Below are 22,124 nucleotides of genomic sequence, written 5' to 3'. Positions count from 1 at the left end.
GCTTAGGAACAGACTTCCTTAACATGACTCCCAAAGCACAAGAAATAAAAGCAGGAATCAATAATTGGGATAGATTCAAACTAAAAAGTTTTTTCTCAGCAAAAGAAACAATCAGCAATGTGAAAAGAGAGCCTACAGAGTGAGAGAAAATCTTTGCCACACACACTTGAGATGGAGTACTAATCTCCAGAATCTATAAACTCAAAAAACTTTACACCAAGAATACAAATAACCCAATTAATGGACCAAGCACTTCACAGAATGAGCAGACACTTCACAGAAAAGGATCTATAAGCAATCAACAGATATATGAAAAAATCTCCAGTAATAAGAGAAATGCAAATCAAAACTACCCTAAGATTTTATCTTACCCAATTAGAATGTCTATTATCAAGAATACAAGCAACAATATGTGCTGGCAAGGATGTGGGGGAAAAGGCACACTCATACATTGCTAGTGGGGTTGCAAATTGGTGCAGCAACTCTGGAAAGCAGTATGGAGATTCCTCAGAAAACTTAGAATGGAACCACCATTTGACCCAGATATCCTACTCCTACTATGTGAAAATTGCTTGGTTATGAGCTTCATATAAGTGAAAATACAAAATTTGAACTCTGTGTCTGGCACCTTTGACTTCCCCTAATGTCAGTTATTGATTGATTGATTATTCAGCATGATATATATGTATAATATACTTATATAAACTATTTAAATATATAAATATATAAAATGCCTGCCTTCTTTTATTCAACATTGTTTCATCCATATTACTATTAATAGTTTTTTTCCCATTGGTAGACAGTATTTTCTTATACAAATATGCCACTATTTATTCATAAATATTGATAAATATTAGGCTATGAATAGTACAGCCATGGGCTTAATTTGTGCATGTCTTTTGGTGAACATTTGGTGTACTCATTAATGTGGAGTAAATACTTAGAATTGCTGGACCACTTAATGTGCAAATGTCAGATTTAAACGATAGTGGCAAATAGTTTTTCAAACTGATTGATGCAACTTACATTAGAAGCAGATGAGGGTTCCAGTTACAGCACATTTTTTTTTTTTTTTTTTTTTTTTTTTTTTTTTTTTTGGTACTGGGGATCTAAACCCAGGTGCACTTAACCACCAAGAACATCCCCAGCCCTTACCCATTTTTTTTATTTTGAGACAGGTCTTGTTAAGTTGCTGAGGGCCTTACTGAATTACTGATGCTGGCTTTGAACTTGCAATCCTCCTGCTTTAGCCTCCCAAGCTGCTGGGATTACAGGCATGCACCACCACGCCCTGCTCTAGTTGCAGCAAATTTTTGCAGTGCTTGGTATTGTCCATCTTTTTCATTTTAGTTCTGGTTATGGATGTGCATTGGTGCTTTTAATTTGCATTTTATGGGAGATTAATGAAGTTGAATAATTTTCAATATGTATATTGACCATCCAGATATCCTCATATGAATTTTAACCAATTTACTAATCTTTTCATATATAATGTATATGTGTGTGTGTGTGTATATATATATATATATATATACATATATATACATATATACACATATGTGTGTGTGTGTGTGTGTGTGTATATATATATATAATTTGTGTCTTTAAGAAATATATGCCTACCATGAAGTCATTTCACTCTGACTTATAATGTCACTGTGTCATATGTCAAGTTGTGATAAATGCATAGTTGATTTCTAGGCCTTTTCTTCTAGCTTATCTATTGTTTTCCTGTACCTATCTTAACTGGTATTCTTTATATTAAAGTAAATACCTGAAGCTGGCTTAAATCTAATCCAGTTCCATGAAAAATCTTATAGATGTATCGGTTAGCTTTATTGAATTTATAGATTTCACCCTCTCTTTCATTCTTCTAGGAGAAAAGAACTTTGCATAAATTTAGAAGCAGGGTTTGGCATGTGAGGGCAGCCCCTCCTCTCCCCTTTTTCTTGGGAACAGCTGTCTGCAGAAGCACATATTTTACCCTAGACATTAAATTTTTACAGGTCCACCTCTAATGCAAAAAGTGGGTTAGTCTTTTTCATTGTAGAGTTAAGAACTTTGCTTGTGTTATGCATACCTAAGACAAGATTTCCAAGAGCTTTATCAGTAATAAAATTCATATTTGGTGTTCCATATGCATGAGTCTTCTTTTGTTATTGTTTCAGAACTTGAATAGAGAGAAGTGTTTGTACTTCTTCTTGGGCACCTAAAACCCCAAATGGCACTTTGCATTTAATAGTGTCAATGTGTATTTACTTCCTTTATCTTTTAAAGGAGACTCTAGGTTCCTTGATACTGTTACTGCAACCTGTTGCCATTAAAGAGAGTTCTGTTCACTGCTGAGAAGCCATATCATGTAATGGTTAAGAGCAATCTTTTCTTTCTGGCTCTGCCATTTACTATCATATGGTCTTGGGCAATTTACTTAACCTATCTCTGACTTTGTAAATTTGTTATTTAAATGGGGACAGTAGTACTTACCACGAAGAGTTATTGCAAGCATTAAATAAACCAATGCACATTAGAATGACTTACCAATGACTAGTTTCTAGGAAGTCCTCAATAAATGGTGGCTGTTATTGCTGTTATTTTCTCAGCACTTAGAATTGTTCTTGACATGCAGTGCATTCAATAAATATGCTAATGCCAGTGGATTAAACTGAATTGGGAGGACTAAACTTGCATGACTCCACTTTGAATTCATGAACTCTGATTTGGTCCACAGGCTCTTGTTTCCTATCTCCTGCTTCCTTTTTGTAGAGACCTAGATTTATAGAGGGTCAGTTTTTCATGATCTCTCTCTCTCTCTCACACACATGCTGTCATTGCTATTTCATTATACCTGCAGTTTTTTTGGAAGAATATCATAAAATTATTTGGGAAGAGTACTAATGATACTTCAGTGAATCTTCAAATCTCTTAAGATAAAGGATGTTAGTTGTCGTATGCTAAAGTGTGTGCATTTGAAATTTGTTTTCATATTTTAAACAGTTTTAGGGCTGGAGAACTTTCTGAGATCATTCAGTGCTCTCTGAAGACTGTAAGGGTTAAGTAACCAATAGACTTAGTTCAAGACTTGAACTTCATCCAGCTCTTTCCCACTGTGTTATTTTGGGAAGGAGTACTTTCAGCTTCCCATAACTGAAAAACTGACTGATAATGGCTAAGCAAGTTAAGATTTATTTTTCTTATCTAATCAACTTCTTGGAGATAGGCAGTTGTTGGTTGGTTATGGCTATTGGCTCAGTGATGTGGCCAAGGACTGGCTTTCCTAGATCTTATTGGCCCTTCTGACATGGATGCTTGATGGCTATAGTGACTTCTGGCACCAATGCTCTTTCTTTTTCACAAGCAGAAACTTCTATCAACCTACTGTCTCATCCAAAAAAATGAAACTCTTTCCTGGAAGCTTATTGGCAAAACTGGGTTCCTTAGTCACCCCTACATTGCAGAGTCTAAGCAAGCAAATTCTCTGGTCTAAGGGAAGCAGAGGAGAGGAAGGTTAGAAATTTTCAGTTGGTGCAGTGCCAGTCAAAAATGTGTCATCTCTGTTCACTATTCACTTTTATAGCACTTTGATTCCATGTATTCTAATATAAAAGTCATTTGTGTGTTACATATTATATCTCAGGGTGATTTCTTCTGTGTCTGCTACATTAACCATCTGAAAGAGTTTTCTGTCTTCATCTTTATCTAATATATGATGTTCCAAAATATTACCATAATCTTTTTTGTATATTTATCATGTACATTAAATATAGTACCTTTAAATTTAATTGACAAAATATATTTTTTTAACAGGATAAGAACCCACTCTACATTAACTGAAAATGTGCTTTCTCATAAAGTACAATTTGATGGTAGGATCATATCAAGGTAATTGTGATCATATTAAATTTTTAATCCTATAATTATAAAGATATATTCTTTTTTCATATAGAAACAATTATGAGATTAGATAAAATTGTACTATTTAAGTAAAAAACCATGAATTTAGAAGGTACATTTTTAGGTTATAGCTATTAATCTGTTATATAAAATATAGGAAATATAAAGTTTTAAGAAAAATATTTTAATTAGAAGTTACTTAAAAAGTAATTTAAAATATCATTTAAAAAGAAACTTAGAAGTGAATTTTATAAAGATATGTATTACTACTAAAAGGTTCTAAATTACTTGTCGTAACTTCTATGTAAGATGCTTTATTTAATTTTAATGGTTTTACTTAACAGTAGATTATTGGTGGAACAAATGGCAAGGAAGATGATTTTTAAATGTTATCTCAGTCTTATAAAATTCCATTAATATATAATGCTACTTGATTTTTTTGTCTATATTTCTGGCAAAATGTACATTTAAAAATTATAATACTTTTCAGTGATTTTTAAACCTATCCATGAAAATAAAAGATAATAAATATGTCTTTGAGTGTCATCTTGCAAGCTCAACATTTTATAAGATCCTCTACCCTGTTAATCATCTGTGTTGAACTAGTAATCTTCATTATGACATATCCATACTCATATCTACATAAGGAGTTTTTTTCTTCATTCACATCTAATTTGCAAGCTGTGGCATGGAACCTTTTAGCTTCCATAACCTTCATTCATTGCCAAACACTGGGGTTCTATTATCCCTTCTTGAGATGCACAATTCTAGTTTATTAATTAATTTGAAAATTGTTCTGTTTGAAAACCTTGCTATTATTCTCTCCTAGAAATGGACGAGATGCCTGCAGAGAACTGATTGGGTTCTTTTTCACTCATGACCAGTCTCTCACACTGTATGAGTATCGGCAATTTGGGAAGAACAGGTGTGCCATCAAACATTGTTAGAACTCTCAGGATGATTATTTCTGGGAGAAACTGAATAACTTTTTACTTCTTTTTCCTTTAACTTCTAGAACAAATGTGCTTCCTTTTATTCAAAAAAACATTTATAGTCATCAGTGTGGACGAAGAAAAGGAAAACAATATCAACTGGATGATTTTTATATTGTAAGTTACAAGTATACGTGTGCAAGCATTTAGTACCAGATGTTGGGTTGTGTAGTCCCTTTGGAAGCACAGGAGCAGAGCTTCTAGTCTTGAGTTTATTTCTTTTTGTTTTTACTGAGCACGGACATTTGTGTGGATGGGCTAATGGTTGATGTTTCCTCAGAGGATTCTGCCTCTCTGGCCTAAATCTAAACATGGCATTTATTCACCATAACCCCATCCATTCTACAATGTAGTTTTGTCCAGGAAAGCTTGTCTTTTAGTACTTTCAGAAGCTCTACATGGTTATATCATTGGGTAAGTGCTTGCCTCACATGCACAAGGCCCTGGGTTCAATCCCCAGCACCACAAAAAAAAAAAAAAGAATATTCAGCCCTATTTCTTATTTCTTATTAGGGTTGGGGGAGGTATTTTCTCCTGCCTTCCAGATATTTCTATGGAACCTATATTTTCATTCTTATATGTCCCATTGGATCTTTTTTCCTAAAACACTTCTTAAAAGAAATTTTAAGTTAATACTCATAAGAAAATGCACATGTGCCCATAGAAACACCTGCATAAAAGTACGTCCACATATGTATTCACTCATACGTATATAAATACAGCATCAGAAACAGTGACAGACTACACAGATAGACCCTTATACATGCCTATAATTATACACACATATGCTTATATGTGTGACCCTGCTGCACATATCTCACAGTCTCTTCTTTTGCTTAACAAGGTATTATTTATAAGAGACTCTGCAACTTCTCATTCTTAATCTTAACTTCCCTCAACTACACATACAGCCTGAACTGCTGTGTCCAACTAGACATTCTTCCTGGATTATTATGAGCCAAGTCAATATAATATTTTACTTCATCATTCATAATTCTCCATCTCTCACTTCTGCTTTGCAGGTTCTTTGGATCTTCCTTTATACATCTTCTTTTCTATCCTTGACAGTCCATCTATCAATTTTTCTTTCCTGCTCCCAGAAAATCACTCATTTTCTAAGTCTTCCTTAATTTTTGGGTGCTGTTCTATCAAAAAAAAACTCAGAAAGTTAAAAGGTGAAAGAGGTCAAATCTGACCACACCATCTACAATAGCCCTCCTATTCTTCTCCATTCTTTGTTGGGCTTATGTTTTTTGTCAGAGTTTCTATTCCCTGACATATATTATGTGTGAATATGTTAATCTATTAATTTTCTGTCATGAGACTATAACTCTTTGAAGGTAATCACTTATCCATCTGGGCTACGACAATGCATCTAGCGTCCTGAAGAGTGACAGAGTTTTAGGAGGCACGTGAATAAATAATTTTGAATGAATGGGCTTAAGTTTACATTTTACAATCTTTTTAAATCTGATTAGTACTTGAACCATTCTTATTCTTGAAGAAACACACACACAACACACACTTTGGTGCTGGGTATCAAACCTGTGCCTCATGTATGCCAGGCAGGTGCTCTACCACTGAGCCATACCTTCAATGCCTGAGGAGTAATTTTTAGTATTTTTATTTTTGTGCTAAGAGCACTAAAACAAAGGATCATGGATATCAAATTCTTAGTCAGTGGAGGCTGCCTGAAGGAATGTATGAATGCAAAAGAACCATGTAGGGTATACGCTTATTTCCAGCATGCTGACAGTTGTGGAAGCGCAGCATATTGTTAACTAGTTTCCTGAAAGTTCTCACCAGATGTCAGTGAGGCAGAATATTTGCCCACTGGGGGGAAAACTCAAACTTTGTATTTGAAGTATATGTAAAATTTGCCAAGTTTTATAGTCAAACATGTTTAAATGTTTACCTAAAAGTGGGAATTATTATTTTTAAATTTTCCAGCTTGTCTTTGAAAAATAAACAAAATCTCACTTATTTTCTTCTGGAGAATGAAAAATGTTGCACTTACCTTTCTTAGATGATATCCACACCTATGGAACTTTAGGTTAATGGCCTTAAGAGATTGAGTGTTTTGGAAGACAGAAATCTAATTTTTATTTCTGGAATAGGTAACCAAGAAAATTTTGAAATTTTCATCTATTTATTTTTTGACAATCTATTAAGTTCTTATTTTGATGAATTATTGTGCTTATTTCCCTGGATATGTGAAAATGGCCTAAAAGTAATCTTTTGTCATATAGAAACTTGGTAGAGATCATCTATCCTTTCATTTCATTTTTAATTTAATTTTATATTCAATTATAGACATAAGGCTACATGTTATTGAGGAGAGAGCTTAGTATACTTTTCAATTGCATATTGATTATTTTTCAGCTTTTCAGTGGTATTAATATGTGCTTATATGTATAATGTGCTTGAATTTTTTGTTTGGCACAGAAGAGCATTGTAAGGTAGTAGGCCTCAAAACTTTGGGGCCAAATTCTCCACTTTAGTGGTTCTGCCTTGATTCATCTACAATCTCAACTTTGGATGTTAATTTGACTTCTCCTGACCTGCTGCTGCTGCTTTTTTTATGTCCCCATAAAAAGAATATTTGGGCAGTACATTGAAACAAACAGCAAAGAAGCTCTGTTTGCCCCTAAATTCACCCAGCTCATTAACTTGGCAGATCTGGAACCCATCTTCAGCTTTAGCTGGGAAGCTTCATGTCACTGCTTTCTACTTTCTCAGTTGAAAAATATTTTAAGGATTAATTTCATGACTGGTGTTGGGGAAACAGAATTTGAAACCTAGCAAATCTCCCACAGAAGTACTAAGGAAAATAGTTTTATTATTGAAAAAGTATTAAGCCAGGATGTAATGAACATCACAGGCAACTTGGTAAGAGATGGCAAAGACAGAAATCTCACACTATTTGTGTAGCCAGAAAGCCATAACCCATCGCATACAAGTAACTTGCCCTTAAGTAAGAGGATTGGACAGCACCATTTGTCACACATAGTTCATCCTAGATTCACCTTGTAATTGGGATGACTGTCTGGGTTAGCTTATTGACTTTATCCAGAGAAAACAGACTTTTCATCTTTGTGACAGAAAGTAGTTTTTCACTTGAAGCAAGGTGCCTAAGGAAATCAGGCTTCTACCTTCTCACAGAAATTGGGAGATAAGAGTGCTGTTGCCTTGATGTTTACATTTCAAAAAGTGGCTCCCAGGACTTACAGAAAGATTTTCCTAAGACAGAGAGCCAACTTTCAAAAGAGTTTATATACATCTCAAAGAAAGGAGGAAGTATTTACATTGCCATTAAAAAATGTTCTAAAATAACTATTATAAGGAAAAAGAAGGGAGGGAAATTTCTCTCCTTATATTCAATAGGAAGAACTAAACCTCTTAATTAGTGTTTGGCCTTACACTGGTCATATGTATATATGAACAGAAATTAAAATGGTAATTTTCTAAGTGGCTTAAGGATTTCATCAGTGAATCTTGATGCTCTAATTAGGTAAATATTAGATTTTATGTTTATGAGATGTCTGTCATCAAAAGACCAGGTGATAGAGTGATACATCTGTTATAGTTCATCAATTCACATTATATCTTTTCTACTTCTCTATTTAGGGATGTCATAATTTTGATGGAACTAATTTGTCCTTATTTCCCTGTGACTATTATTAAAAATTCTGGGTTTCTTATATTGCTGACAATTTTTTGTTTACATGGACTGTTAAATAGAAAGTTGTGCTAATTAATGGGGGTATTAGTTCCCTTTTTTCTTATTATATTAGCTGAAGCCTGTGTAGTTTCTAAATAGTCTCCAAATATGCATTATCTTTATTAAAATGTACCATGTCACATATAATCAAAATCAAATATTTTAAATTTGCATTAGTTGGATTTTACATCTTGTATACTTTCTAGCTTTAAATATTTTACCTGTTATTTCTTCAGGGTGCAACCTTGACATTTTTGAGCTCTGATCACCCAGGCCTTCCAGAAAGCATGAAAGAAAATACACTACTTAGACTTCGAATCACAAATATTGATCAAGTAGCTTTGGATTCTCTGAAGTAAGTCAAATAGACATTTGCTATTTTAAAAGTAAGTGAAAACACAATTTTTTTTTATTATCTTAAAATAAGATTCTATCACAATACATTTAGACTTTAAAGTTTTTTTTTTTTTTTTAAAGCATAGTTGTGTAACATATTTATGTGTTATCTGGCTCTCAAATACATTCCATATGTGGGGAAAGTTATAATCAATTAAAAATTTAAAATATCCCATTTTATCTTAAAGATAACTTATCAATTTATCTTTGCTCTCACACTTTCATTTTACCAAATACTGCCAAAGTTTTATTTTAAAATATGGGATATCAGTATAATTATCATAATAGTTTTCCCCACATTGTTAGTGTGGTGCTATTCTTAGCATAAAAAATATCTCAGGTCCCATATGCTTATAGTATTCATTGATCAATCATATGCATAGTGAAAAAATAATGCTGTGAATCAAAAACTGATTAAACGATTTTGAGTTTTTTTTAAACTACAGGAGTACACACACACACACATTACATATGCAAACACAGACACAGTGTTTTCTTGTTACTAAATACAAATCAAAATGACAATAATTGATGTGTACTGTATGTTCATGGAGGGCTACATCCCACAAATTGGTATAAGGGAATCCTCATTTGTTATTTTCTGTCTAAAATTGAATTCATTTTGTGGGGCTTCTTTAAAACAGCAAGAAGTGTAAGCTTCACAAAGTAGAAATTTTGAGTTTAGTTGTAATTATGTCTTTAAAGAACATTGAGCCAGCTATACAGGTAGTTCTTGGAAGGTTTTAAAGATTTTAACTCTTAACTGTCTTAGGCATCAAAGCAGCTGGCAAAGTTGGGACTTGGTTGAACTCTGCACTCTTCCAAGACTTTTGAGGGTTTCTGAGTCTGGAGCAGCAGAGAACATAGAGTTTCTGTACTCGAGATTGTGAAATACAGTATATTCTTATCATTGTGAACATGTCAATTGCAGAACTACTTCAGTGAAATATGAAAAAGATATAATCAGTCAAGAAGCCAATGATAGGCTGGTCTTCAAGGCTGTTCAAGGTATGCATTTGCATTCTATCTCAAATACTAGTTTTAATTTTTACCTATTTTTGTTTCACTCAGTGAAAGCAGTATTTTTGAGATATTTCTCAGTTTTATAGCACTTGGTGTATGTTTCTTATTTGTTTTTTTAAAGTGTATACATTTATTTATTAAAATATGTTTAGGATTTCTTCTACACTAATAGTCCTGAATAAATGTGAATTATGAACTTAAAAATTTTAGAAAGGACTAGATCATATGAGTTGTATTCATGAACTAAAAAAAGATTACATTGATTTTCATAATACTTGTCTTACGCATCAAATGATGTCCTAAAAAGATTTGTGATGGTCTAGTATAAAAGTAAAATTGTTGGACTGGGATGGCTCTAGTCTTTGCCATTCATTAGACATATGACTTTGGTGAATCCCATGAACCTCTTTCTTAATCTCTAAAATGAGGATAATAATACCTGTCTTATTAACTTTCTAGGCTTGTTGTAGGTAATAAATAGGATATATATATATATATGTATATATATGCACACACACACACATGCACACACACACATACATACATACATGCTTTTAAAACTAAATAATTTTACAGATTTTCTTTTAGGAGTCTAGTCTTATAACCACTGCAGCATACTAGGCTGTAATAGACAATTCCTTTGTTGGATCTCCTAGTCTAGAGGGAAGAAAAGTATTATACAAATAATCACAGAAATAAAAAAATACTTTATGAATTTTGATGAATCCTGAGATATTACTTAAAGATAACAGATTCACAATAAGAAGGCTAGAAACATATTTCATGGCTGTCTGAGATTAGTATTTGAAATATTTGAAATCAGATATTCTTCATGCTATTGTTAGTAGTTTTTTCTATTTGTAGTTTTTATCACCCTTGAATCTAATGACATTTGTTCTTTTCTCCAATATATTAAATCTAATAACTGCTTTAGTAAAGTTACCAATACTTTTTTTGAGTAAATCTGATCCAAATTGCATTAAGTGAAATAACTAAGCTACAAAAGACTCTAGGAACCTGAGCATATAACTTTCTATGAAGTTCTGAAAAGAAGGGTTACTTTAGATATACAATTATAGGACAGAAATCTAAAACCTTGATGCTGCTTAACATCTTAACTGCAATTTGATGACATCAAACTAGTTATAAATTTTGTACTTTTTTTTTTTTTTTATTTAGGCTACTTTCTTGCTAATAGAAGGAAACGTTATTTTAAAATGTAACACTTTAAACTTTCACCACACAGTGGCGCTATAGTTCTTGCATATTTACATGTGGTTGTATATGTAATCCTTTTTATTAAAAATGTTCTGTTTTCTAGAGTCTTTTGTCAGTCATACTCCTGATTTGGTTCAATATTCACATTATTTCCATTACATAAAATTTCATTTTCTTACAAGAGAAACACCTGCAGTTTGATACCTTTGTGAATATTAACAATTAGTTTCCATCTCTCTTTTTGTTAAAACAGATGTGCTAAAAGAAAAACTACATAAAAGAGGTGTTCGTATTTTGACTGGCTTGGGAAAATACTTTCAACAATTGGACAAGGAAGGAAATGGGCTTTTAGATAAGGCAGATTTGAAGCAAGCTCTGAAAGTATTTCACTTGGGAGTGTCTGAAGAGGTATGTACCAAGGAAAATTTTCTGCAGAGAGTTTCCTTGGGTGGCTTTATTCACTTTTCTTCTGAAATTTTAGTAACTCATTTGAATTCTTCTTGCCCTATTGTCCATATAAAGCAACCAGGCAAAAGTCCTATTGGTTTTTGAAAGCTCAGTGTTCATTTCTCTTATTAAGAGCTTAGTACTCAGGCATTGTGCTAGGCTCTGAGGAGGCATACTGTCTACTCTCACAATCTTCATAATTGAGGGAAATTATTTTGAAATTACATATGTATGAAGAAGAAAATGTTTTTGGTACACATGGGATGGTGTCTAATTCCACACCAGGTGATAGGGAAGGAAAGGAAAGATCATAGGAGGGATTCTGGAGGATACATCTAGGCTGAGTTTTGAAGGACAAGGAAGAATTAACTAGGAGTTAAGGGAGGATGAGACTGTGGACAGACTGCAGATATTTCATGAACAGGAGAGCCTATGTGAAGGCATGGAAGGGGAGGGAGTAGCCTGTTTCCCAAGCCACAGACGGTGATCTTCTAAGTCTTTACATGCTACATCTCATTCCCATTTAGGCCACGGCTTTCTCGACACACGGTATTGCTGTGACACTTCTGTCTAAAAAAGCACCACCTTCTGAACTCTGAGTCTTTCTGTATCAATTTCCCTTTTTTTATTTTTTCATGTCATAGTGTGAATGTTGTCTGGCTGTGCCTGCAAGTAGAACTTAGGTCCCATGAGGGTAGGGACCCGGTTGCTTCTGGTCCCATTATTTCTCTAGCACCTTGAATGGGACCTGGCATACAGCAAGTGCTAAATAAATAGTGCATTAGTTTCAACAGACACGTGTGGAAGCAAGAGAAATAGAAGAAAGGGGAGAAATGAGTCTGGTACACTAAAGTCATACATGCTAGTTTCGATTATGTTCTAGCAGCATATAAATTTGACTCATATCAAGGATTTCAGCTAAAAGATTCTTTGGCATTGTTCTCGTTTTCCTCAAAGAGTCTCATTATAAGGTATAGTCTGTTTTGTGGAAGAAATCCCGGAAATTGTATTCGTGAGATTCAGGTTCAAGTTTTAGTCCTATGGCTTTAACTGTGTGTTTTTGGACAAGGCTTTTAACTTTTCTGGTTGACAGGCTATCTGTGAGCAATTCTGAGGTGATTGCCCTAGTAAGACTGTGTGGAAGTTCAAATGAAAAAGTTAAATGGGAATATGCCTTATCAGCTACAAAATCCTGTGCCCACATGATATTGCTTGTCACTTATCATTGTAGCATACCCACTCCTTCTGCTCCTTGGGGTTTTTTATGATGTGTAAGTTTGTGGCCCACCTAGTGATACACACCATGGATCATACACCCTCACCTCTTTTTTTTTTTTTTTTGTAGATTAAAAATAAAGCAGGAGTAGGATATTAGAAAGCCTTGATGTTTGTTTTTGATATAACAAGTAATCAGTAATTGATAGAGAGCTTGAGACCAGATACTTTGACCCAAATTAGTGATTTTCCTGTATTGCTGCAGTTCTGTATTGTTGTTAAATATTTGGTTAGATTTATGAGTAAAACTGAAGCAATCCTGTAAGACTTCTAATGTAGGGATAACATACAAGAATGTGAGTAAACCTTCCCTTTTTCATGTTTGTTAAATAATATTCCTCTTATGTTTCCTGTCACATCACTAGAACCTGCTCTTGCAATGATGAGCATGAGCAAGAGGCTTGAGAATAAGATATAAGAGTCACCCACATAGATCTAATTGTGGAACTAGAACATGTTTGTGGGAAGACATTGTCATTCTCCCTGATTTGAAACAAACAAACAAAAAATTGATCTGCACCTTGAAGAGCCTAATTTATATAGAAATAGCAATGAATTTACTCCAGGTTTTTCAGCTGAATTGCTTTCCATACTATGCCATGTCTAGAGTACATAAATTTGTTTCCACTTATGTAAAATTACTCGATTCTTGAAAATAACAACTTTTAAGCTTTAAGAAATACCTTTTAATTCTAGTATTCTATTGAGTTGGGTGAACAAATCTGTCTTCTGTTCATATTACTCATAATTTTAAAGGTCAAGCTCATTTTCAATTCAACAGCACCGACACATAAAATCTCTGTAATGCACAGGGCATTATGATAAACAAAAATATGTATGGGCTGTTAAGAATTGAGGGGAAAAAGGGCACTTGGGAGATTTAGTTTTTCTAATTAAAGTTTTATTTGAAAAAAATAGGAGGAAATGGAATAGGATATTTTTTGAGTATTTATTTGCCAAGTAGTTCACTAGGTGTTTTCTTTAGTATTGTTTAAAGCTAACAACTTGGTTGAAACAGTGACAATATATTTATCTGAGTTTAAGGAACTGCATTCTGTAATTTCTTTGTTATCAAGAATGCTGTGAATAGAGCATTCTCTTTTTAAATAGTGCATTTGCCAAAGAAGGAAATGGAAATGGCAAAGTGAGCAAACCAACAGGAGGGGTTCACTCAAATTACATAAATATACATTTCAGTGTGAATTATGCAGTAATATTAGAATCATTCAAATCATCTTTGCTTTGAAATGTGAAGACCAGCAGGAATACAATTAGTGGTCAAATGCTGTTGGAGGTGTTTCAGAACCTGAAGTGACTTTTTGAATTGTCATAGATATAGCACATTAAAAATAATAAAATATTCAAATCCAGTACATGGTAGCTATTTCTGTCTATCTATCTATTGATATCTATTGAACTTTAAGTGATTAATTTTTAACCAGAACATGGGCTGAGTTGCAGGGTTCAGTGGGTATACAGAGAGAAAAAGGGAGATGTTGGTCAAAGGGTACAAAATTTCAGTTAGGCAGAAGGTTCTAGTGATCTATTGCACAGTGTGGTAACTATAGTTTAGTAATAGTGTATTGTGTATTTCAAAATAGCCCAAAACAGGATTTTAAATATTTTCACCATGGAGAAATGATAAATATGTGAGGTGGTATGTTAATATCTTCATATGAAGATACTCTGATTTTATTGTTCTATAATTAATAAAGTATTGAGAGATCATATTGCATTCCACAAATATATACAATTATCAATCAAATAAAATAATTTTTATTTATTTAAGATAAATTTGTGAGTTATTGCCCCCCTAAATTGTTCTTAACTTTATAGAACTATTCACTTCAGATTTCCATTAAGTAGTTTTCATAATGTTTTGTTTGGATTGATATGTAACTTTCTGAATTTTCTTAATAAGTGAGCTCCTTTGTCTAGAGCTATAGAAGATGTAACAAAATATGACTATAACAGGTTTTTTTGTGTGTGTGTGTGTGACTGTATATAACTTAGAGATTTAACAATGAACCCTGTGACTATTTCTAGGATTTTGAGTCTTTGTGGCTAATTCTGAGTAGCAGCAGCAATGACGAGGGCAAGGTGGATTATGGAGAATTCAAACGGGCCATTATTGGTGAAATGAATGAATATAGAAAATCATTTGTTCGAAAGGTAACTGCTAAGTAATCTTTTAAATTATTCTTTTAATATATCATTAGGTTCATTATTTGAAAATTTTAACAAATTACCATTTATAGTGTGTCACTTAATTGCACCTGTAAAGCATGTTGGGTTTAGTAAAACACAAAATAAATGCATATGCATGCAGATTTACCCAAAATAAAGTGAAATAGCTTCTGCATAAGTTTTAGAAAAATAGGATAAAAGGAAAAGAATTTGAAATCAAATTTTGTTCATGAATTACTGCCTGTATAAATTGCTAGCTGTTTGACTTTTTGTGTTATGAAATATCCCTGAGCCTCAGTTTCCTATCTCATGGAGTTGATACAAGGATTGAATGAGGTGGTAGATATAAAATTCTTAGCATTGTGACTCCCTTTGCCAATGCTCAACACATGTTATTTTAAGATGATAACTAAATGTGTTTCTCTGGCTTTTATAATATGCATGCTAAATGATAAAATGAGGATCACAATATCATACTAAATTGGTATTAAAATAGGAGGAGCCCCAGTGTTTATAGAAAACTACATATTACCTGACTTTGGTGGCCATTTTCAGATTATAACTTTGAGAAATATAGTTTTCTTTTTCTTTTGTATGTGGACCTAATACAACGTGTGTGTGTATGTGTGTGTGTGTGCGCGCGTGTGCGTGCGTGTGTGTGTTTTAATGTTAGCTTTGAAACAAAGCTATTCTGTTTAGAGTGGGATATACAATTATATCAGGTATAAATATCAAATAGAAATTAGAAATAAATATCAAATAGAAATTTGTCTTTGCTGAATCAAGAGGCAAAATGAAAACCTTAAATGAAACAAATTCACCACATAGTACTTATTTGTACTCATTTGTACTTTATATGTCCTGGTGATAGGTCTGAGTGTCAGGAGTAGAAATTGAATCATTTTCCTGTTTGTATACCTTGGTACTGGGAATAGAGGGGAAAATAAGAGTTATAGAGTATTCTGTTAGTTTGCTAGGGTAGCCATTATCAAAATACACACATTATATTACTGGAACAAGATAATTTATTTCCTTACAGCTTGGACACTAGAAGTCCAAGAGGAGGAGGTCAGCAGGGTTGGTCTCTTCTAAGGCCTCTCTCCCTAGCTTGTAGCTAGCTGCACTTTCACTGTGTCCTCACGTGGTTGTCTGTTCTGTTTGTGTCCTTCTCTCTCTCTCTCTCTCTCTCTCTCTCTCTCTCTCTAGTAGGAAAACTAGTCGTAATGGATTAGGATGTACCCTAAAGATTCTATTTTAGCTCAATTACATCCTTAATGGCCCTGTCTCCAAATACGGTCACATTCTGAGGCACTGGGGGTTAGGGTTCAACCTAAGAATTTGGAGAGGTTTGATTTAGTTTACAACAGGTACCAGATTTCTGTGAATTCATGAACTCAGTAGTGTGAATAAATGAAACAGATTCTAGTTTTGACTCTTCTGCCAATGCAGGATGTTGCTTTGGGAAGCTTGTGCATTTTAATGTGCCTAATCATATTCCCAACAAAGTTTTTTTTTGATGTTTTATAATACTGAGAGTTGTATTGAATTAGAGGAGCAGTAAAATAACTAGCATTTCAAAAGGTAATGTTAAATTTCAAGAAATGGGTTAATAACAATCATTTAAAGCTATATTACCTTTTCATTGATTTTAGTGAAGGGATATTTGCAACTTCACTTTTTGCATAAAATAGTCCCCCTGGTGATTTGTTTTGATCAAATAGCAGTTTCATATGAGTCTTGAAGCTGGAAGTTAACCCAAAAGATTTTTTATCCAGCTCTTCAGTTTGCAGAGAAGGAAAGCCAGGGCAACAGAGGTTAGCTTACTTTCTCAAGGTTAGCATGCTAGAAGGTGGTAGTATGAGTTTCCTAATATCTTGCTTCATTATCTTTTTTCCTATATTTATGATGTTTCCTTTATATTTCAACTTAGTACATTTAAATTGTCCTGTTTATATAGCTCAGAAAGAACTTACTGCAAAATAGATAATTAGGTTCTTGTGTGTAATGATTTCATAGAAAAAATAACATTTCCTTATTTAGGTTTTTATGAAACTGGATTTTAACAAAACTGGCATTGTGACTCTCACAGACATAAGAAAATGTTATTGTGCCAAGAAGCATCCTCAAGTAATTTCAGGTAATTGTTATGAGTCAAAATGCATTTGGTTTCTAAAATGCTAGTTAATAAAAGCATCATCTTTAAGTTTAAAGCATTGAATGAGGAAGGAAAAACTAACTTTTGTTTGAATCACAACTTGAGAGCTATTTACCCATTTTTATTTAAAAGTTCTTAGGTTAATTATTTGAATTTCTTCCCCCCTTCACCCCCTTGTACTGGGGGTTGAACCCAGGGTATCCCTAGTCCTCATATTCTTTATTTTGACAGAGTCTCACTAAGTTGCCCAGGCTGGCCTCAAATTTGCCACCCTCCTGCCTCAGCCTCCTGAGTAGTTGGGATTACAGGTGTAAAAGGAAGTCCAGCTTTGATATTTATAATTGATACAGAACTCTTAATTTTTTCTTAGAAGAGGATGATGAATTTGAGTTTAAAAGACCAGATTTAGAAAGTAGGTAATGCCAGTTCTCAGGGTTAGTTTTACTGTTTCTTCTTCCATGTTTATCTGTACTTGAGCATTTTTGGCAGAATAAGGAAATGCCCTTCTCTGGGGATGAAATTATGTATAATATATATATATATCCCCAAATATACATATATTACATACATATATATATACATATATATATTTGGGGATATAGCAAATTTCTCAAAGTAATTTTAGAAATTCAGTTCCTATTGTATAAATCCAGATTTTTTTTACAAAATTGATTTATAAAATAATTCTTAATTATAAAGAAAGAATTTGACCACCACTAATCTCCTTTCTATTACATTTTTCTTCAGCGATGTAAAAGTTACTCTCATTTAACATATGTATTTCTGTCCTTAATCTATGAATTTTAGTAGCCATATATCTACTATAAATATCTACTATTTTTTGAAGCATTTTTTTCCCCCTGAGTTGAAAGGTATATTAAATGTATTGCTATATATGCACTTGGCTTTTTATAGTCAACAGTGTGTTTGGAGCTATTTACATGTTAATGCATATTGAATCACTTTGTTTTTACCTTCTACATATTATTAGTTTCACAAATCAATATTTTATAATTTTTATAGCCTATTGGTAGGTTTTTAATTTCTAATTATTGATGTATAACCAATAAAGCAATACATAAGCTTATTTGTAACTGTAGGCTCACTTTCTTCTGATTCCTTGGAATTATATCAACACCTAAAATTAGTTGAATATCTATATTTTGAACTTTAATTATATTTCCAAATTATACTGTATGATAACCATACTATTGGAGAATTTTTTTCCTTCACAATTTTGCCAGCAGTTTGGCTTTTTTGCCATTTGGTAAGTTAAAAATTTTTTATTTGCATTTCCTTGGTTACTAGAGAATATTTATTGACCATTGTTCATATTTTATGACTATTGACCATCTTTTATGAAGTTTCTGATTTATCACTTTAATTATATTGTACTAATGTGGAAGACTATTACTTAAATAATAGAATTGGTTTTGATGATTAGCGTCATCACTGGTTCCAAATTTTCAATATTTTTATTTTTTCTTTTTGTCTTCTCAAGTTGCTTAAGTAGCTTTAGTTTTATTTTGTATCACTGAAATTTAGAGAGTTTTGCTTTTGTTGCTGGGTCTTTTTTTCAGAATTTTTGCACTTGGTCTTTGCACTCATATTATAGAGGATTAGCCAGTAAGCTAAACACTCTTAAAAAGAGAAACACCTCTTATTAATTTTTAGAAAAGAAAAACTCTGTTGTTATCTATCATTGCAAAGTAGGACAAAAATTGTATATGATTTACAATTAATTTCATTTTAAGGCTTTTATACCATGTATAATTTTATTTGACTAATAGAAAATATTCTTTTGTTATTTTAAGTAATTTATTACAAAAATTATTTTAAAGTCTAACAGAAATGGAATATCTCAAATGTGTTTCTGCGTAATGGTATTAGATGTATTTGTTATGGTAAATATTTCTAATCTTTAAAAGTAGTGAAAGCAAATTAAGTTGTAGATGGTAGAAGATAGGCATTTCCTAGGTAGAAGATTTTAAGGAGGTCTAAAATTTTTGACTATTTGTTGAAGCATAAACTTAAGAAATGTTTTTCTTAGAAAAATATTGAGCTAAAACTTATCTGTTCAAAAGTACGAATAGTAAACGGAGAGAAGTTTCTCCTGCCCATATTTATGTTTTTATATAGATTATATCCTGATGAATTTTTAACCTTGACTAGGAGTCATTTGTTCTCGACTTCTCATGTCTGATTTTGAAAGACAGAAACCTTCTTGATACCCCAAACAGATTGCATTCCTTTAATTGAAAGGCACTTTACAAGCATTATTTTCAAAGTACATTAGAGAACCTCTGGTTTGTGAAAAAGATCCAGCTAATTTTGTTTAGCTTTTTAGATAAATGATCAGGGAGATGTTCCCATTTAATTCTGTCATTTACAATGCAACCTGACTTTAAAATATTTTAGAGAGCCACAAAGATTTTTTTTTAGCCTCTTCCTGCTTTTTCATATGTACCTGTTTATTTACTTTTATAATTTGACTACCTTCTATAGCTTCCTTTCATCTTAATTCCTGCTCCTTTATTTAAAAAATTAATGACTCTTTTTTTTTTCCTGTCATGTTCTCTGCTAAAATTCTGGGACTAGAAAGGGGGTGAGGAGGGAGTGGCAATCTAATGAGATGGAATTAATTCTAGCTCATGTTTAAATAAATTGGAGCATAGTTTGACACACTGCTTTGGGTTGTTGGAAGATTTTATAAGATGAGTAAGTATTCCTTTATAATAATAATTTGACCACTTTTTAACAGAAACTGTTTCACAGTCAGTCCTATTTTACAGGCCATTCCACAGAGGAAGAAATCAAATCATCTTTTCTAGAAACATTAAAAGCCACCTGCAGCAAGTCCGATGAAGTGTCCTATGGGGAATTTGAAGATTACTACGAGGGTCTAAGCATAGGGATAGCAGATGATGAAGATTTTGTTAACATCTTACGTATTCCATGGGGGATTTAGTTTTAATATATATGTCATCAGCACTACATATTTTAAAGGAGAGAGGAAATGAATATAAAGTATGATGAAACCATAGAGTATATTTTTTGAGGATTTCCTTTTTTTTTTTCCCTAAAGTTGAGTCTGAAAAGAGAAATATTGAGAAAGCTGGTTGTAGGCATGTGCATGTTTGGCACATGCACACATGCTCTCCGGTCTCAAGCTTTGTAAAATCCTTTTAGTTTATTGCCTGCTTGAGTCTATTTTAGGTCATTTTTCATTAGTCTCAATAGAAAGGTCACACCTACATTAACTGTATGAGAGCGTATGTATGGTGACCAAGCTTCCTGTCCTGCAATCCTTCTGTCAGCATTCTCAATTGGATGAATGGGAATTGTCTCTCAGCCTATAGGACTAAAATAGTTCAACTTGTTTTAAGCATAGGAAAATGTTAAAGGATATGCAAGGGAAATTTCTAAGAAGTATGATAATAGATATTTTCTGTAACATTCATATTTAGATGATTGAAATTTACCCCTTCAGTGTTCATTTAAACAATTTGTCTTCTAAATTCTTGTCTTCTAAATTATGTACTATTGTTTGTCCAAAAAAGCAAAATGTAATTATTCTGGTGACACATTTGTTTATTGTTTTTAACTATCATTCTTATTACCTGCACAGAATTATTAGTTACCTAGAAATAATACATTACAGGGGGAAAATATTATTAAAGATTTCAGGAGTCCACTATTACATACATGGGTCTAAAGGAAAATTTAGTAATTCTCACTCAAAATGTCAGTGTATTTTGTGTCACAAATGAATGTCTGTCTGGTATTGTAAACATCTCTTTTCAATAAATAAAAAGAGATTAAAAATAAATATGTGTTGTTTGATGACTAGATGTATTGTAATCATTCTTTGTAAATTCTTTGTTCCTTGCTTGTCCCTGGAAAGACAGAGAGAAAGAAGAGAGAAATTTGTAGAGTTGTTTGCAAGTTCATTATTTTAATTTATACATTAAGATAACACAAATTAGAGAAAAATGTGTCAAGCAAAATAACAGTGGTTCAATACTGAAAATATATACTTGGCAGAATATGACTTTCAGCATATCGTTTCATTCATTTGTACTTGGCAACATTATCAGAAGAGTGATATGTGTGAACTCAATAAATCCAGTCATACATTGCAGATTTCAGGAAGTAGTAAAACTTCCTACTGAAATACCAGAAGGAAAACATGTGAAAAGCTTTCAGTGCTATTTTCATTGGCTAAATTTCGTGTTTCTTGGTATTTTTTTTTCAATTAAGTCATTGAAATTTAAACAGTCTGCTAGAAGACATTTTGGCAGAAATAAATCTATAACTTTATTTGTTAGTCATTTTTTAAAATAAAGAATCATTTAACTACAGACATTTTAAGCCCTATATTCTTTTGTTAAAATGACTAATACTAATGATGCTCAATATATGCTTAGTGTTTTTCACTGTTAAAACTTTATTTAGTTCTCTTTAAAAAATATATTAATGACATGTCATATTTTCCTATGAATGTAATCAGGAAATTTGTAGGCTGTCATATTGTGAATAAAGATGAGATACTCTGGAACTTAACATGTTGATATGACTATTAATTTAAACCTCTAAATATAAATATTAATATATGGTTATTTGTAGTTATCTCTACTTGTAGATGTAACTTTTGATAATTTCTTATTAGTTTATATCCTTGTTTCCATGTAGATTGAGAAAGTACATACTCAGGTTTTTTGGTTTATTTTGTTATGTTAGAATTGGCAGCACAATAAATCATTGTTTTTGAATTTGCCTTGCTTCCTGCTTTCTTTGCCTCTGGTATAGTGAAATCTGT

At 32.6% G+C, this 22,124-nt stretch overlaps 1 protein-coding gene across 1 annotated transcript in view; it reads left to right on the top strand.

Annotated features, from left to right (window-relative positions):
• CAPS2 (calcyphosine 2) overlaps positions 1-21,696 on the top strand; it is a 46,195-nt gene extending 24,499 nt beyond the window's left edge. The window contains exons 9-17 of the mRNA XM_079140418.1: positions 3,805-3,879; positions 4,721-4,816; positions 4,907-5,000; positions 8,841-8,959; positions 9,932-10,008; positions 11,495-11,649; positions 15,010-15,135; positions 17,191-17,287; positions 20,098-21,696. Coding sequence (XP_078996544.1) covers positions 3,805-3,879; positions 4,721-4,816; positions 4,907-5,000; positions 8,841-8,959; positions 9,932-10,008; positions 11,495-11,649; positions 15,010-15,135; positions 17,191-17,287; positions 20,098-20,273 — 1,015 coding nt within the window. The 3' untranslated portion in view covers positions 20,274-21,696. The remainder of the gene's footprint in view (positions 1-3,804; positions 3,880-4,720; positions 4,817-4,906; positions 5,001-8,840; positions 8,960-9,931; positions 10,009-11,494; positions 11,650-15,009; positions 15,136-17,190; positions 17,288-20,097) is intronic.
• The last annotated feature ends 428 nt before the right edge of the window (positions 21,697-22,124 follow it).

Source organism: Sciurus vulgaris, assembly GCF_902686455.1.
Source record: "Sciurus vulgaris genome assembly, chromosome: 5".
Taxonomy (NCBI): domain Eukaryota; kingdom Metazoa; phylum Chordata; class Mammalia; order Rodentia; family Sciuridae; genus Sciurus; species Sciurus vulgaris.
This window is presented reverse-complemented; position numbering and strand designations above follow the sequence as displayed.